Source organism: Telopea speciosissima, chromosome 1, assembly GCF_018873765.1.
Source record: "Telopea speciosissima isolate NSW1024214 ecotype Mountain lineage chromosome 1, Tspe_v1, whole genome shotgun sequence".
NCBI classification, from domain to species: Eukaryota; Viridiplantae; Streptophyta; class Magnoliopsida; order Proteales; family Proteaceae; genus Telopea; species Telopea speciosissima.
The window spans coordinates 40,358,514-40,376,806 of NC_057916.1; the positions used below are offsets into that span (position 1 = coordinate 40,358,514).

Genomic DNA, 18,293 nt, shown 5'->3' on the forward strand with positions numbered 1-18,293 from the left:
CCTACCAAAAGAGATGCTCCAAAAGAGGCCAGCAGCAATCCACTGTGGCACCAATACCTATCCAATTGCCGGCTCAGGATCAAGGTCCTCATTCTCCTCCTGGTGAGACTTATCCTTCCGAACTACCTATTGCTCATCGCAAAGGTACTAGGACTTGCACCTTGCATCCCATTTCTTGCTCTGTTTCATATGGTTGTCTTTCTTTGTCTTTTTGCGCATTTGTGTCTTCTCTTTCTTCTGTTTTTGTTCCTAAAAATTGGTAGGAAGCTTATCCAGATGGAAAGTGGAAGGCAGCTATGTTGGAAGAAATGAGAGCCTTGAAAAAAAATAATACTTGGGATCTTGTAGATCTTCCTCTAGGGAAAAAACTAGTGGGATGAAAATGGGTGTTTGTGGTCAAACAGAAGGATAATGACACTGTGGATCGATATAAGGCATGTCTGGTTGCAAGAGGCTTCAATCAGATATATGGGATTGACTACTAGGAGACCTTTGCTCCTGTTGCAAAGTTTAATACAGTTCGGGTTTTGCTATCTTGGGCAGTCAATCTTGGATGGGATCTATAACAGCTGGATGTGAAGAATGCCTTCCTAAATGGAGAACTTGGTGAGGAGGTGTACATGGATATTCCACCAGGATTTTCTTGTGATAGTAATCAAGGTAAAGTGTGCAAATTGAAGCGAGCATTTTATGGGCTGAAGCAGTCACCTAGAGCTTGGTTTGGTCGGTTTCACAAGGCCATGATTTCTGTGGGCTATAAGCAGAGTAATGCTGATCACACTCTCTTTATAAAGAGGGCTGGAAAAAGCCTCACTGTTCTTATAGTCTATGTGGACGACATTGTGGTTACTGGCAACAATGGTGATGAGATCAACCGGTTGAAGAATTTTCTTGGGCAGGAGTTTGAGATTAAAGATCTAGGGAAGCTACGGTACTTTCTAGAGATTGAGGTTGCCAGGTCTTCTAAAGGCATCTTTCTCTCCCAAAGGAAGTATGTCCCAGACTTGTTGTCTAAAATTGGTTTGTTAGGATATCACCCTTCAGATACTCCTATGGAGGCTATTGTTCGTCTCAAAGAAAAGGAGGGTGAACCTGTTGATAAAGGCCGGTACCAAAGACTAGTGGGGAAGCTGATTTATCTCTCACACACACGTCCAGACATTGCTGTTGTTGTAAGTACTGTGAGTCCGTTTATGCATGACCCCTATTCTTCTCATATGGAGGGCTGTTCTTCGGATTCTTCAATACTTAAAGTCAGCTCCTGGAAAAGGCATTCTTTTGTCTCCTCATGGTCACCTACGAGTAGAGGCATATACCGATGCTGATTGGGCTGGTTCTGCAGATCGGAAATCTATCTCTGGGTATTGTTCTTTTGTAGGGGGCAATCTTGTCACTTGGCGTAGCAAGAAGCAGAATGTGGTGGCTCTTTCTAGTGCTGAAGCAGAGTTTCATGCTATGGCACAAGGCATTTGTGAGTTACTTTGGCTGAAAGGCTTGCTACAAGACCGTAGTATTCCTGTTCATCTTCCTATGATGTTGTACTGTGACAACAAAGCTGCAATCAGCATTGCTCACAATCCAGCACAGCATGATCGCACCAAGCATGTTGAAGTGGACATGCATTTTATGAAGGAGAAGTTGGAAGACGGATTGATTTGTTTTCCCTTTGTGAAATCTACTGATTAGGTTGCTGATATTTTCACTGAGAGATTGTCTGGGAAATTGTTCCATCCTAATCTAGTCAAGTTGGGTATGATTGACATATTTGCTCCAACTTGAGGGGGAGTGTTAGAACTGTTGAACCGTAGGGGTATTTTGGACCCTCTTTATGTTTCTTTTATTTTTCTGTTATGTGGGCTTTAGTCCCACATTGCTTATTTGTATTTCTGTCCTCTATTCTCAAGGATATAAATAAAGAGCTTGGGGTGATCATTAATCATCCAAGCCTTACTCTAATTCTAAATTTGTTAACACATCTGTTAGCTTACATTTGCCAAGTCATGAGTTAAATCTAATAATGATCTGAACCATCAGTTCATGGATGCTTTGTTAGATGTAAAGAGAATACAAGAGGGCTACAACCTTCAGATGAGAAAAGATTAAAGAGCTAAGTTCTCTATAATGAGATTTTGGGTTGTAACCATCTGAGGAGCAGTGTTCCTTTGGATTGAATTGGGTCTATGAGCCTATGTAACTTGTGCATGATACAACAATGTCAATAGGTCCAAGAATCCTGAATGTATTTCGAGAAATATTCTTCATATTCTATGTATGAGTATAACTAATTAAGTACGTTGACATTCTGAACTAGCTTATACAACAACGCCCGTAGTTGCAAGAAGCTTCAAATATAGTTTCAACTTCCACATTTGGACTTTGCTTCTTAAAATTGATCAAGACAAATTTGTTGTAGTATCTGTTTCCCTGCACCCCTCCCAAAGCCTCTTCTTGCATCCTATCTTGGTTTGATGTAAACAAAGCCATGGTTTTAAGTATTGGTATGTATCATAGCATATTGGCCGATACGTACCAGTATTGGTGGGTATCTATAATTCACTATGATACTTACCGATACAATACTTAGTTTTAAACTTGATGCGCTTCCTTTGAACCTGCAAAACAGAAACTGTGAGTGGAATACAAAACTGAGAGCAACCGAAGGCTTTGGAAACTTGTTTTTCTCTTCACCATAAAAAACAACCTTAGTCTTCACCATTTCAACAAGTTTTAGGGATTTACTGTGCTTAAATCACAAATCGGAACAGATTTGGGCAAAAAAGTGGTAAAGTTGCAGATCTCTTTTTTTTTGGGTGCTCAAATCTTTGTTTCCCTAATTTTTATTATTTTTTTTTGCTTGTTATGCATAATAAAGTGTTTAATGTTTCAAAACAGTATTTTATATGTATCATAAGCACATCCATGCATTTCTTGACCATTTCCATGCGTATAATGTGTCTCTCCAATACGATATGATACAATGATACAATACGTATGATATGTCATACGATACGATACGATACGATACGATACTATATGATACAATACGTCTCTTAAAACCATGTGAATAAAGCGCTTCCTTCTAGTGTTTATCTGCAGGGAGTTGCATGAATTTTTCAGGACTTGAATCTGATCCCTGGTCTAGACTGCACAGTGGTTGCAGTTATTCTGTGATTCAAAGTTTAAGAAAAATCATGGACTGGGAACTACTAAAACATGGAGTTCTTGATTGTATCTGTGGCCACATGCTTTTCCTGATGCAGTTTTATTTCATCAACTGCAATGATTGTCAACTTCTGTTTTCACTTGGACTGGATTTTGAGGAAGTTGCTCTTTTTATTTGATTTTAACTTGATTCATTTTTTGAAGCATACTGTCTTAGTAGCCACTCTTACCAAAATAGCTTTTCCTTGTAGAGGCACCTGGGTTAAGTAGTCAATCAGATGGAAGATCAAGCAATATTGTCTTAGATCGTCAATTTGAGGAACGGTTGGAAGCGGTTAGAAGGTGACTCTAAAATATCGTTTTATGTTGTAAATCTATTTTTATTTATTTATTCTGTATTAATATGGACCGTGGATGAGGGAGGCACAAGGGACTTATAAAACTCTTTGGTGGCTCTCCATAGCACATGATAAATTCAACTAGGGAAATTGCTTGGTGTGATGGTAAAAAGCTTGGGTTTCCAGTGTGAAGATATGTGGTTCAAGTCTGTGAGCTGCCACTTCGTGCAAAAATGCCAAAGTTTTGGACCGTCTCCAACCCACCCCTCCCTGGACCCAGCAAAAGTGGGACTTACATTGGATTGCAGCCCTTTTCATTTAGAAATTTAATTATGTCTCATGTCAACTTAAATACCACCTTATTAGAAGCTGTTGGAGATTTCTGGCATATGAATCTGTACACTTTTTAACTCCTTCACAATAGAGATCCATCTAAGAACTTTAGCACGATTCGGGTATAAATGCCAAGGATGTCTTTGCCTATCCTGAAAAATCTTCATAATGTCTTGGCATGTACTTTTGTGTTGGTATATGCTCCAATTATATTCATTTTTGTCTTTCGTCTTGTGCAAATTATTTTCCCATAACCAATGGTACTTGTCCAAGGGTTCCCTTATTTATTTATTTTTAAAGCATTAAATTTGAGATCGATCGGTCTCTTGGCTTTGAATCTCTTTCAATTACTCTCAGGTCTGCAATCAAGCAGAAAAAAGCAGAGGAAATCAAACAATATGGAACAATCGACTATGATGCTCCTGTTGAGTCAGGGCAGAGTACAATTGGATTTGGTACCAAGGCAAGTGCTCCAGTTCTCCTAGGCTGAGAAATGTTATAAATTTGTAGTTCTGGAATACTCTTCTTGTGTACACTTGAACACTGATTGGAACTTGATCTTGGAATAGGTTGGAGTAGGGGTAGCTGTTGTGGTCTTCGGTTTGGTTTTTGCTCTTGGGGACTTTCTTCCTTCCGGAAGGTATGAATAGATTGGAGTAGATCAAGGTTTTCTCGTTGTTTTTATCTTGGTCATAGCATGGCAATTTTGGTTGTGACCATGTCATAGAGGAAGATTTATCATTATGTGGAATCTATTTAACCTAGTTGATGGGAGAATTTTTATATTTTGAGATTGGTTTATACTGTATTATCTTTATTATAGATACTTTTCTAGTAGTTACAGGTGGCTACATTGAATTGTGAAATAATACCTTAATAAAATCTTGATTCCTTGGTGTGTTCCCTATGATTGAAATCATTATGCCTAAAGTGTAATCAAAATGTTGAAAAACATTGTCTTATAGGCAGTGTTAGTAAACCAGATTTCTACAACCAGATCAGAGTAATAAGGGAGAGAAGAAGAGAAGAAAGAAGAGAAGAGAGGAAGAGAGACATGCAAATCTCTAGAAGGGAGAGAACCTGCGGCCAGAACAGGATGTTCTGCCGCAGGCCAATCACTTAAATATTTATGATAAAAATAACATAATCTTAGGACATTAATGCCCCTACATCAAAACAACATAACAAGGACCTAAATAACCCAAGGTAAATAGACCTAACTGCCCCTAGACTTATATTTTCAACACTCCCCCTCAAGCTGGAACATATATATCACCCATGCTCAGCTTGTTACAACAAGATCGAAAACTAGGAGCAAATAAGGATTTGGTAAACACATCAGCTAGTTGATCGGATGAAGTGACAAACGGTGTCTCAATCAATTTCTCCAAAACAGAACTGCGAATGAAGTGACAATCCACCTCAATATTCTTGGTCCTCTCATGAAAGACCGGATTACTGGCAATGTAGATGGCTGCCTTGGCTGCCTGGTTGTCACAAAACATCTTCATAGGAGTGGGAACTGAAAAACCCATCTCAAGTAGAAGTGACCTAACCCACATCAACTCAGCAGTAGTATGAGCCATAGCTCTATACTTTGCCTCAACACTGGATCTGGCAACAGTGGTATGTTTCTTGCTTTGCCATGTAACCAGATTTCCTCCAACAAAGGTACAATACCCTGTGGTAGACCGACGATCACTAGCCGAACCTGCCCAATCTGCATCAGAGTATGCAACAAGCTCCATATGTCTATTGGGACGATAAATAAGCCCCTTCCCAGGAGCACCCTTCAAATACCGAAGAACCCGAATAGCGGCATCCCAATGAGACTTATAAGGGGACTGCATGAACTGGCTGAGAACCCCAACAACATAAGATATATCCGACCTAGTGACGGTCAAGTATAATAGTTTTCTAACTAAGCTCCTGTAGGAGTGAACATCCTTAAGAGACTCACCATCATCAATTCCTATTTTTTTATTAGGAATCATAGGAATATCGACTGGTTTCGCAGCAAGCATACCAGTTTCGGTCAAGAGATCTAACACATACTTCTTTTGAGATAGGCTGACCCCCTTTTTACTTCTAATGACCTCAATCCCAAGAAAGTAGTGAAGCTGGCCCAAGTCTTTAGTTTGAAAATGCTGCTGTAAATAATCTTTCACTTCTTTGATCCCACTCTCATCATTTCCTGACACAATGATGTCATCAACATAGGCAACAAGAACAACCAATTTCTCTCCTTGATGACGAACAAACACCGAATGGTCTGAGAAACACTTAGAAAAGCCATAACCAGTCACAATGGAACTAAACTTCTCAAACCACGCCCAAGGAGACTGTTTCAGCCCATATGGCCTTGTGTAGCCTACACACACGTCCGCCATTCTCCTCCTAAGCAACATACCCGGGAGGTTGCTCCATGTAGACCTCCTCGAGTAACTCACCATAAAGAAAGGCATTTTTAATGTCCAACTGGTATAGGGGCCAATCAAAATTCACAGCCATAGAGATAATGAGACGAACTGAATTCAACCTAGCCACAGGAGAGAAGGTCTCAAAGTAATCAACACCATAGGTATGGGTGTACCCCTTAGCAACCAGGCAAGCTTTAAGCCGTTCAACAGAACCATCAGAATGATACTTTATAGTATACACCCACCGACACTTGACTAGGTCTTTACCAGGAGGTAAATCCACCAACTCCCATGTATGGCGAGTCTGTAAGGCATCCATTTCCACATCCATGGCTTTCTTCCATGCAGGGATAGCAAGAGCCTCAGTATGGATTCGAGGAATGGTATAAGTAGATAGGGAAGTAGCAAGACTATGATGGCATGATGGAAGATGAGATAGAGAAACGAACTGATCAATGGGATATGCAATTAAAGATTTCTGAGTGATTGAACATTTACCTTTTCGAGATGCAGTAGGTAAGTCATCAGGGTCTGGATCAGCTGGTAAATCAGAGAGAGCAGATAAGCTAGGATCTCCACCAGAGTTTGAGGACGGTACATGAAGCAATGTAGATGGAACAGTATTATCTGTACTGAGCTGCCCAATATGCCTTTTGCGCCGATACACCTGTAGTGGAGGTGTAGATATAGGAACAATCACCGGAATGGGAGGAGGATTAGACATAGCTAACGGATCACCTAACAAGATGGGCTGATCTGAAAAATAGGATGTACCTTCAAAGAAAGTAACATCCGCACTAACAAATTGCCTTCAACTCAGAGGGCCATAACACCTGTATCCCTTTTGGGTCCGAGAGTAACCCACGAAAATGCATTTGGTTGACCTAGGGTCTAACTTATCACCAGGAAGATGAAGGTTATGAACAAAATAGACACACCCAAAAACCCGAGGAGGCAAGCTAAAAATTGGTAAGTCAAGAAATAAAATAGAAAAAGGAGATTTATCTGCAAGCATAGAAGAAGGCATTCGGTTAATCAAAAAACATATCGTACCAAAAATGTTTGGGCACTTGCATATGCAACATGAGTGCCTAGGCGACCTCAAGTAAATGCCTATTTTTCCGTTCCGCTACCCCATTTTGTTGAGGAGTATAGGAACAACTAGTTTGGTGAATCATTCCGTTAGCAACACAAAAGGAAGAGATCTCATTTTGAACAAATTCCAAAGCATTATCAGACCGAAAAAACTGTAATAGAAGCATTAAAATGGGTCTTTATTTCATTGCAAAAACTTTGAAATACATGTAAAAATTCAGACCTATCCTTTAAAAGATACAACCATGTTATTCGGGAAAGGTCATCCACAAAGTGACAAAATACCGAAAACCGTGTCTATTGCTTGCACGACAAGGACCCCACACATCTGAATGTACTAAAGAAAATAAAGATGAACTACGGGGCATAGAACAAGATGGATAAGTAGTATGATGATGTTTACCCAACTCGCAGCCCTCACACTCTAACCTATCTAAAGATTTAAATTGCGGAAACAAAATCTTTAATCTAGACAAAGGTAAATGTCCTAGCCGACAATGCTATTGGAAAAGGGACTCGCCACCAACAGTAGTAGCTGCAGCCGAAGCAGACGGGGCAGCACCATACAGGTAATACATGCCATCTTTCTCACACCTTCCACCAATCGTCTTCCTTGTGTGAAGATCCTGAAAAATACAGTGAGAAGGGAAGAATGTTACTGAGCAATTTAAATTTTTAGTAAGTTGGCTAACTGAAAGAAGACTAAAGGGAAATTGAGGAACATGTAAAACAAAAGAAAGAGAAAGGTTAGAATTAAGACAAACAGTGCCATGCCCAGTAACAAGTGTAGAGGAGCCATTGGCCAGAATAACAAGTGGAGTATGAGAATTAGCCGAAATAGACTTAAATATTGATGACTTACCAGTCATGTGGGTGGAAGCCCCTGAATCAATGATCCAGGGTGTGGAAGTGGTTGAAAGGAAAGCAGGTATACCTGCATGAGCCAATGTGGCAGCGGAAGTAGGTGCCCCAGTAGTGGAAATGGATGACTCAAGACTCTTTATATGGCGTATCAGTTGGTGAACCTCATCACGAAGGTTGGAAGATGAATTTCCCACGGCTGAACCAGGTTTAGTATCACTGAGGGTAACTACGGGCGTCTTTGGTATAGTTTTTATTTTTGATTTTTTCCTTTAAAAACGTTTTTGGTTGCATTTGGTATCGTTTATGGAGCTTGTTTCTCTTTAAAAAAGATTGAAAAAAACCAAAAACCAAAAATAGATTGAAAGCCGTTTATGGTTTTTTGTTGAAAACTGTTTACCGCTATTTGTGCCGACACTTTAATGAGCATGTGCTCATAAACCCCAAAATTGAAAGGTAGAATAGTAAATTACTTTTGTTTTTTGAGAAGGCAAGCCTCTTACCCATTGTCCTCCTCCTTCATCAATCAAGAGAGAGAATGGGGAGACCACAGTGAAACAAAACCCTGAAATGATGAAGAATGGGCCACGAAGGTGGAGCTACGGCAGCTAATGCCGCCAGTGCCAGCACCAGCAGCATCACCACTGCCGCCGCAACCAGTTCTGCTTCAACGATGAAAACGCCAACAATTCAAATACGTCTGGAATCTCTTCAATGCCTTCGAAAGAATTGAATGAAATATTGAGTGAAGAGTTTTGGGTCATAGTTGTGACCGTGGCGTGGATGCGGTCGCTGGCTTCTCCATTCTTTCATTTTTATTTTTTTGCAAGAACCCCTAATATTTCCCCTTCTATTTGAAATCCTAGAACCCAAATCCATGAAACCCCCTTTTATTTTTTATGTTTCGAACTCAAATAGAAGCAAGAACAGAGTATACCCATCTCCAACTTAAAACCAAATCATGGAATACACAAATTCGAAGTTTTATTTTTGAAGAACCCTTACCTCTTGAAGAATCACAGCTCTCTTGCTTTGATTTTCTTCAAATTTCAGTCCTAACCCAGTCCCTTTTTTTGCATAAACTTGGAATCCAAGCTGCTGTCCCTCTGGTTCTTCCCCTTTGTTCCACGATCTCCCTCTCCTCTTCTCTTTTGGCTCAATTCCCTCTCCCTTTCACTCTATCAGCTTCCACTAACCCTCTCTCTCTCTCTCTCTCCCTCTTTTCTCTTCTTTTATTAATCGAATTTATTGTATCAATTTGATTAATTTGAGATTCTTCTCATTCCTTTCCGTTTTCCAGGAAGGAAGATGAGTGAAGAGGGAATATCTTCACACACCATTTCTTCAAAAAACTATTCTACACATGACCATACCAAACCATTTTTCATTCTATATTCTATTATGTCTAATGTTTACCAAACGATTATTAGTTTTTGATCAAAAATGATTTTTGTTAAATAGACAAAAATCAAAAATAAAAACTATACCAAAGACAGCCGAAGTCAGAACCATCTTCAGCAGCTGCATGATTGGCCAAGTTTTGGGTCCATTTTGGTTTTCCATGCTTGGACCAGCATGCCTCAACAGTATGATTTGTCCTTCCATAATAAGAACACAGCCAGGCAGCTTTATCAATATGCTGCCCACCTGAACCTCGACCACCAAAGCCACGTCTTCCCCCTGAACCACGGCCTCTAGTAGTAGTAAAAGCTGAATTCTCCTTGGGGCTGGCATGGTGCAATCTAGACTAGGTATCATTCAATGTAGGAACCGATTCACCAGCAAGTAGATGTCCTTTGACAGTCTTCAGACTAGGATTCAAACCAGCCAAGAATTTGGAGACAAAAAATTCGTTCCGTTGTGCCTTCAACTTCTCAATATGAGTAGTAAGTGGCTGGAACACATTCAATTCCTCAACCATGCCCTTAAAAGCACTATAATACTCTTGGAGAGATTTGTCAGACTGCTGGAATTGGAACAACTTCTCATAGAGGTCATAAATACGTGCCATACTCTTCTCTTGAGAGTATGTCTCCTGTAAGTCATCCCACACTCCCTTTGTAGTGGTGTGAAACATGACATTGGCAGCCATATCCGGCTCCATGCTGTTCCATAACCAAATTAAGATGATTGCATTCTCTTTCACCCAGGTGTTGTAGTCCTAAGAATCGGATGTTGGAGGAATAGAAGTAATATAGCTAAGTTTATCCTTAGCCATAATATAGACACAAACCGCTTGGGCCCACAGTAGATAGTTGGAACTCCCCTTGAGTTTGATAGATGTAATCTGAACATTGAATTAGCCGTGGTTGTCTTTGTGTCAGCCATAATGAGTGAAAAAAGTCTTCAAAAAAAAAAAAAGAAAAAAAGAGTAAGGGCAGCAGCACTAATTCAGGAAATTCTTCAAACACTTGGTGGGCAGCAGCAATTGGTTCTGCAAGAAACAACCAAGGAGCAGAAATTCCTTGAAGAGATAATGAGGAGTAGCTAACTTAGCTAACTCCAATAGGTAGAGGGGCAGAATACACCAACAACAGGGTGCACCAGTATGTAAAACAGCAGCAGGTCCAGAAGCCAAAGCCGAGAAAACCAACCAACCAGAAGATCGATGTTAGGATGTTGGGAAGGAGACCACGAACTCAATTATGCAGCAGGGGCATCGATTTTGATGTGTAAACAATCACAGCAAATAAATAAGAGCCACAGCACCACAGTCTTCAATACATACAACTCCAAAAACAGCCACATAGATGAGATCGATTTTATCAGGGTATTGCCTGATATCTTTGAGCAATCCTTGGCTGTAGGCAGTGGAATCTTCAAATCAGTAGCCATCATCAGTGTAGGTAGCGATAAAACACTCCATTAATGGGAATAGGAGTGACTTTAAGTCATAGAAGAAGCAGCAAAAGGTGGCTGAACATCACAAGTGAAAACCGAGAATGGGTGATCAGCAGAGAAATCGTGGAGAGACTCTAACCTGATTATAGATGCTCTGATACCATGTTAGTAAACCAGATTTCTACAACCAGATCAGAGTAATGATGGAGAGATGAAGAGAGGAAAGAAGAGAAGAGAGGAAGAGAAGCATGCAAATCTCTAGAAGGGAGAGAACCTGCGGCCAGAACAGGATGTTCTGCCGCAGGCCAATCACTTAAATATTTATAATAAAAAATAACATAATCTTAGGACAGAAATGCCCCTACATTAAAACGACATAACAAGGACCTAAATAACCCAAGGTAAATAGACCTAACTGCCCCTAGACTTATATTTTCAACAGGTAGTATTGTTGTCATGATTAGCATTTCATCTTATGCCATACATTGTTGACAAGGAGGAAAAATCCAACAGGGTGCGAGGCCCATATGCTGATTTTGTGGTGCTTTCAGGAGTTAAGAAAGTTGATTTTTATGGTGGGAGGATGAGCTGAAGAAGTCCTATATAGTCCTCACTCCTCATTTGGGTTATTTTTTCTGTAATTTGGGGGTTTAATGGTAATTTTGTATTATCTTCTTTTATTTATATACAGTGGATTGCTTTAAATTTGATTTAGTCTTATTTTTGGGTCCAGCTGATAAATTTATTATTTAAATTTTCAGATAAGAAAGAGTAATTTCTTCTTCCAGCCTTATTTAATGTCACTTTTCTTCGAGCCTTGCTTTTGCAAGTCAAAAATTTCTTGTTAAAGAGTTCTCCTTATATGAGTCCAAGATCTCATGAATCCAATTTGATTTGAGAAAGCTAAACCAAAATACTCGTGAAGTTTCAGTCTTAACAGTCATTTGATCCAGGGATGGTCAATAAGTTCAATTTGACAAGTCATATTTTTATTCCCAAGAAAATTCAAAAAAGACTCACTGTAATTATATTAATTGATTGTGAAAGGACTGATTACAAGAGATATGAGTATATATTAAGGCAGCACCTTATCCTGACTTGACTTGCAGAATTACCCCAACATAAACTTTAATAATAAGGACATACTTGGCCAAACCAACAAATAACTTAAGAGAAAGGTAAAATATCCTTATAACCTCCCTGAAAAACACCTAATAGGGGCATTCGTGTCTTAAAAAAATACACTAAAGAAGAAACAAGAACCACAGTTACTTTAACACATGAACAGTACCATGAACGGTGACTTGAAAGTAACCTAAAAGGGTTGCCTAAAAACCAGATCTGGTCTCATGCTTCTTAGGTTTAATCTTCCAGCATGATCAAAGAAATCAACAGCTTGATTTATCCCATCCATGTTGCGTGCAACAGCTCTAATGTGATTGACATCAAAGCCCTCTTCCTATATCCAGATCTGCTCCAAACATCTCTGCAGAATTCTGTCCTAATCAGTCCCTCATCATAGTCCATTCCATTTTGCATTTTTCAAGCAAGTATCCTGACATTTTGAGAGTATAGTTAAAAAAATATAGGTTAAATTTCTGTCACTCCCCTATTTTTACTCAAAACTCCCCTGCCCAAAGTTTCTTTTCTGATTCCCCCCAGAAAAGCAAATTTTCACCTCTTTCTCCCGTTATTGTAAATCCCTAAATTACCCCTGCTCCCCTCCCCTCCCCTCCCACAGCCCTTCCAGTGGCACCCCACTCTCACATCCTCTCTCTGGCATCTCCCCCACCCTCTGCCCGACCACCACCTCTCTGTTGGAGTCGTTAGAATATCTTGTGTAGGGGTAGTTCTGTCATTGTCATGTTATAAGACATGACCAAGTTGTGTTTTTCTTGTTCTTATTTTATTTCCCTTTACCTCCCTAGGGAGGCCTGTGTAATTTGGAAGAGATTATTAATGAAGTAATATGTGTGTTGAGAATAACTCAACACACAATCGATTCTCCCATCCTCTTCTCTTCTTCTTCTCTTCTCTTCCCTCCTTCTTCTTCTTCTTGCTGTAAATCTCATCTCTCTTACTAGATTCGATCCATCTTTAAGTTCCAACTTGGTATCAGAGCTAAGCAATCTGGTTTGAGAGTCGACTAAGCTTTGCTGTCTTGTTCTTCACCTCTCTTTGGAACCCTAAGAGGACAAAGGGGTTCCATTAGAGGCTGTACTATGTGAAATATACACATACTACACTATTTGGTGGTTCATTCTTCAAACCCACACACCATGGATGGAGTTTAGTGGCTGTTGTTAAAGATTGAAGCTCTTATAGCCACCCAGTTTTTTCCGCCAGCTGAAGGAGTGGTTCTCCTATTTCTCCCTCATCTTCTCATCTTTTGGGAAGAGGTTTGCTGCTTGTGGATCGCCTAGGGGTGCTCTTTTAAACCCCCTACCCCTCGGTTGAAGAAAGAACCTGTTTGAGGAGCATAGCTCCAAACTGTGACACTCTCAAGGTACTGCCAGATCTGTTTTTTGTCTCTGGTTTGTTTTTTTTTTTGAAGCTCAGTATATTGGATGTGTGTTGGTGTATACGAATGGAGATGTTTGTTCTTTTTACACCTATTGTTGCTATGGACTGAAGGTTATTGGGTATTAGAGCAGTTTGGTTGATGCTATCCAAGCCTTTACTCCCTATACACTTGCTGTTTTTTGGTATTGGTTCTCTGTTTGGTTGATTTGGCTGTTTGGGGACTTGTTTGCTGGTCTGCCTACTTTGTTTGGGTTGAGGGTACTCCCCATTTGAGCAGTCCACTATTGTTTGTTGAAGTGTCTACCCATTATGTCTACTGTGTCTGGACAAGATTCTGAGGTCAGTGGACCAACTACAGCTGGCAGCCTAAGTAGTGGATTCACAACCATGGCTTCCTTTGATAACCCCAACACCCAAATCTCTATTGTGAAGTTGGACAATACCAACTACTTGGATTGGTCTCGGTCTGTGAAGTTGTCCCTACGCAGTAAGGGAAAGTTGGGCTACATTACTGTGTCTATCACAGCTCCTGCTACAACTGATCCAGGCTATCTCAAGTGGGAGACTGAGAACTCCACTGTCATGACTTGGTTGATATTTTCCATGAAACCTGAGATAGGTAGGAGATTTATGAGTAAGGAGACTGCGAAAGATATTTGGGACAGTGTCTCCAAAGTTTTTGATAGAGTTGGAGATGCAACAAAGGTGTATCAAATTCTCCAAAAGATCATCCATATGAAACAGGGTGATAGGAGTATATCTGAGTATTACAACTCTATTATTAGCTTGTGGGAGGAATATGATCACTATAACAACCTCCAGTTGTCCAACTCTGATGATCAGGCAAAGGTCTACAGGAGTCAAGAAAAGGAAAGGATCTTTATTTTGCTTGGAGGTCTTAACCCAGAGTATGAGCCTCTTCGCCTGCAAATCTTAGGAAGATATCCCTTTCCATCTCTGGATGAAGTGTGCAGCTACTTGCAAAGTGAGGAAACCAGGAGAACCACTATGGATATTGCACCATCAACAGAGAGATTTGCTCTTGTTTCCAGTTCCCACAGAGACTGGAAAAATGGGGGGAAAGGCCAAGGGCTACCTCGTGGAGATCATCGTGAGAGATACAAATGTGATCATTGTGGCAAGCTTGGACACACCAAGGACAGGTGTTGGGATCTTCATGGACAGCCTCTGGTATGCGTGGTAGTTCATCTAGTGCCCGTGGAGGAAAGCGAGGGGGAGCTAGGGTTCACTCCGTGACATCTGAGTTTGAGCCACCTGGACCCCAGCCGGCTCCTGATTCCCTCTCACAGGATGATATTGCAGCCCTCCGTCGGCTGATGTCTCACCTTGGAGCGTGTGCTACTGGTTCTACCTCTGGAGGATCTACTACTTCTGCCTCAGCTCCGCAGGTCTCATCTACCCCTCCGACTGTACCCGCTGGGATTATTGACTCTGGAGCCTCTGATCACATGACTGGTATTTCACAGTACTATGATTCCAACTCCATTTGCTCTGGCCGGGACAAGGTAAGGGTTGCTGATGGTTCCCTTTCTGCTGTCTCTGGTAAGGGTAATGTGCGAGTTACTCCTTCTATTTCCCTTAAGTCTGTCCTTCATGTTCCTGATTTTACTACTAACCTATTATCAGTGAGTCACCTAACCAAATCCTTGCATTATTGTGTCACTTTCTTTCCTTCTTATTGTGTCTTTCAGGATTTGGAGACAAAGAGGGTTATTGGCAGTGGGACTGAGAAAGGAGGACTCTATCTTCTTGAACCACGGTTACCTGCCCAATCTACTGCTACAGCTTATGTTTGTGGTGGGAGTGACCGTAGTACTTTGGAGTCTGTAATGCTTTGGCATCAGCGTTTGGGTCATCCCTCTTTTGTTGTTATGAGTAAACAGTTACCCCACTTGTTTACTTCTTTCCCTTCATCTTATGTTTTTCAGTTTGAATCTTGTATTTTTGCTAAACATTGTCGCACATCTTATCCTTATCGTGGTAATAGATCTACTGAACCGTTTTCCCTTGTTCATACTGATGTTTGGGGGCCTTCTCCTACTACTTCTTTATCTGGATTTCGTTACTTTGTTTCATTTGTGGATGACTATTCTCGGTCTACTTGGACTGTTTTATTGAAACAAAAGAGTGATGTTTGTGATGCTTTTAAGGATTTTTATCAACTTATTAGTACTCAGTTTGGTACCTGCATTCAAATTGTTAGGTCTGATAAGGGGGGTGAGTACATGTATGGGGGGCTCCAACAGTTCTTTACTGATAATGGCATCCTCCATCAACTGGCTTGTGTTGACACCCCACAACAAAATGGGGTGGCTGAGAGTAAAAATCGCCATTTGCTGGAAATCACCAGGGGTCTTCTCTTTAGTATGCATGTGCTAAAGACCTTCTGGTCTGATGCACTTCTTACCTCTGCATTTCTTATTAACCGGATGCCAACTTCACTCCTTGGCTCTTCTTTCTCCTTAATCCTCAGCTTTCTCCTTGCCTCCGAGAGTCTTTGGTTGTGTTTGTTATGTTCATGTCAACAAATCAGCCTGTACCAAGCTTGACCCCAAAGCTCTCAAGTGCATCTTCTTGGGCTACTCTGATTCAACCAAAGGGTACCATCCTCCTTCCCGAAGGCGACTTCTCTCCAAAGATGTCACCTTCTTTGAGTCTATCCCTTATTTTTCTTCCCCTCAACAGAAGGGGGAGAGTACTAGCAGTGAACAGAATGCTGATGTCATTCCCTTTCTATCTCCCTTGCCTACCTCCACTTCCCCATTCCTATTAGATATTGGAAAGTACAAAGAAGTGGATGTTGTTGATGATGCTGATGCTGATGGTGTTGTTGATATTGATGCTAGTAGTAGTGGTGATGCTAGCAAGAAAAAAGAATACAAGGGAATAAGATTCAAAGAAGATGGTGTATTCACAAGAGGTGAATGCTTGTTGAAGGGAAAAGGGAAGCAACCATGGTATAAGCTACCCTACCGAAACCCCTCTTTGGATCCACATCCTCAATCTCATCCTCCTCAGTCAGGTAATTCCTCTCTTTCTGAATTAGATCTTCCCATTGCTATGAGAAAGGGGAAGAGAGCTTGTACTAACCCCATAGCCCAGTTTGTTTCCTATGACTCCATTTCTCCTACAGGTATTGTTTTTTCCACTGCCCTTGAGTCTTCTTCTATTCCCAAAAATGTCACAGAGGCCTTATCTGATCCAAAATGGATGCAAGCAATGACTGAGGAAATGGTAGCTCTAGAGATGAACAATACTTGGACACTAGTTGATCTTCCCAGGGGGAGAACTCCAGTTGGATGCAGATGGGTTTATACAGTCAAGTATAGATCCGATGGTACAGTGGAGAGGTACAAAGCTAGGCTGGTTACAAAAGGGCATAGTCAGGTGTATGGCATTGACTACCAGGAGACTTTTGCCCCCGTAGCCAAGCATAACTCAATCAGGGTTCTTCTTTCGGTGGCAGCCAATAAAGATTGGCCAATGTATTAATTAGATGTGAAGAATGCATTCCTTCATGGAGATTTAGCAAAGGAAGTGTACATGCAGCCTCCACCTGGTTTTAAGTATCCCTCAGCTGAAGGGAAAGTGTGTCTCTTGAAGAAGGCTCTCTATGGCCTCAAGCAGTTTCCTAAGGCCTGGTTTGAGAGATTTAGACAAGCCATCCCGAAGAATGGGTATTATCAGAGTCAAGCTGACCACACTTTGTTTATCAGGAGAGGTAATGGTACAGTTACAACTCTCATTGTCTATGTTGATGACATTGTGGTGACTGGGAATGATGTTGCTGAGATAAACCGATTGAAGTCTTATCTAGCTAGACAGTTTGAGATCAAAGACCTTGGACTCTTGAAATACTTCTTGGGTATTGAAGTATCTAGATCAAGGAAAGGGATCAACATTTGCCAAAGGAAATTTGTCTTGGATCTTTTGAAAGAGACAGGGATGATGGGGTGCAAACCAGCCAATTCCCCCATTGATCCGAATCATAAACTTGGTGATGAATGTGGTTCTTCTCTTATAGATGCAAGCAAGTACCAAAGGTTAGTTGGGAAACTAATCTCTCTCTCCTTGACTCGACCAGACATCTCTTATGCAGTTGGAGTGCTGAGTCACTTCATGCATGCTCCCAGAAGTGCACATCTGGATGCCATGTATCGCATCATTAGATACTTGAAATCTTGTCCAAGAAAAGGTCTTCTATTTGCCAGGCATGACCATTTGCAGATTGAAGGCTACACAGATGCTGATTGGGCTGGTTCGGTTTCTGATAGGAGATCTACTTCTGGGTACTGTACCTTTGTGGGTGGTAATCTAGTTACCTGGAGGAGCAAAAAGCAACCTGTTATAGCTAGATCCAGTGCAGAGGCCGAGTTTAGGGCCATGGCCCATGGAGTATGTGAGCTTATATGGTTGAAAAGGCTTCTTCAAGGCTTGAGCTTTGAAACTGAAGGGCCAATGAGACTTTATTGTGACAACAAAGCTGCCATAAGCATTGCCCATAATCCGGTTCAACATGATCGAACCAAGCATATTGAGGTTGATCGTGACTTCATCAAAGAGAAGCTGGATTCTGGGTGCATTTGTACTCCCTTTGTGAAGACAGGTGATCAAGTAACAGATATCTTCACCAAGGGTCTCATTCTTAGTCTATTTAGTACCCTATTGTGCAAGCTAGGAATGTATGACATTTATTCTC

At 40.9% G+C, this 18,293-nt stretch overlaps 1 protein-coding gene across 4 annotated transcripts in view; it reads left to right on the forward strand.

Annotated features, from left to right (window-relative positions):
- LOC122638871 overlaps positions 1-18,293 on the forward strand; it is a 154,617-nt gene that overhangs the window by 60,941 nt on the left and 75,383 nt on the right. For all 4 annotated transcript variants that reach the window (XM_043831727.1, XM_043831730.1, XM_043831732.1 and 1 more), the window contains exons 5-7: positions 3,414-3,504; positions 4,191-4,296; positions 4,403-4,473. In XM_043831727.1, coding sequence (XP_043687662.1) covers positions 3,414-3,504; positions 4,191-4,296; positions 4,403-4,473 — 268 coding nt within the window. The remainder of the gene's footprint in view (positions 1-3,413; positions 3,505-4,190; positions 4,297-4,402; positions 4,474-18,293) is intronic.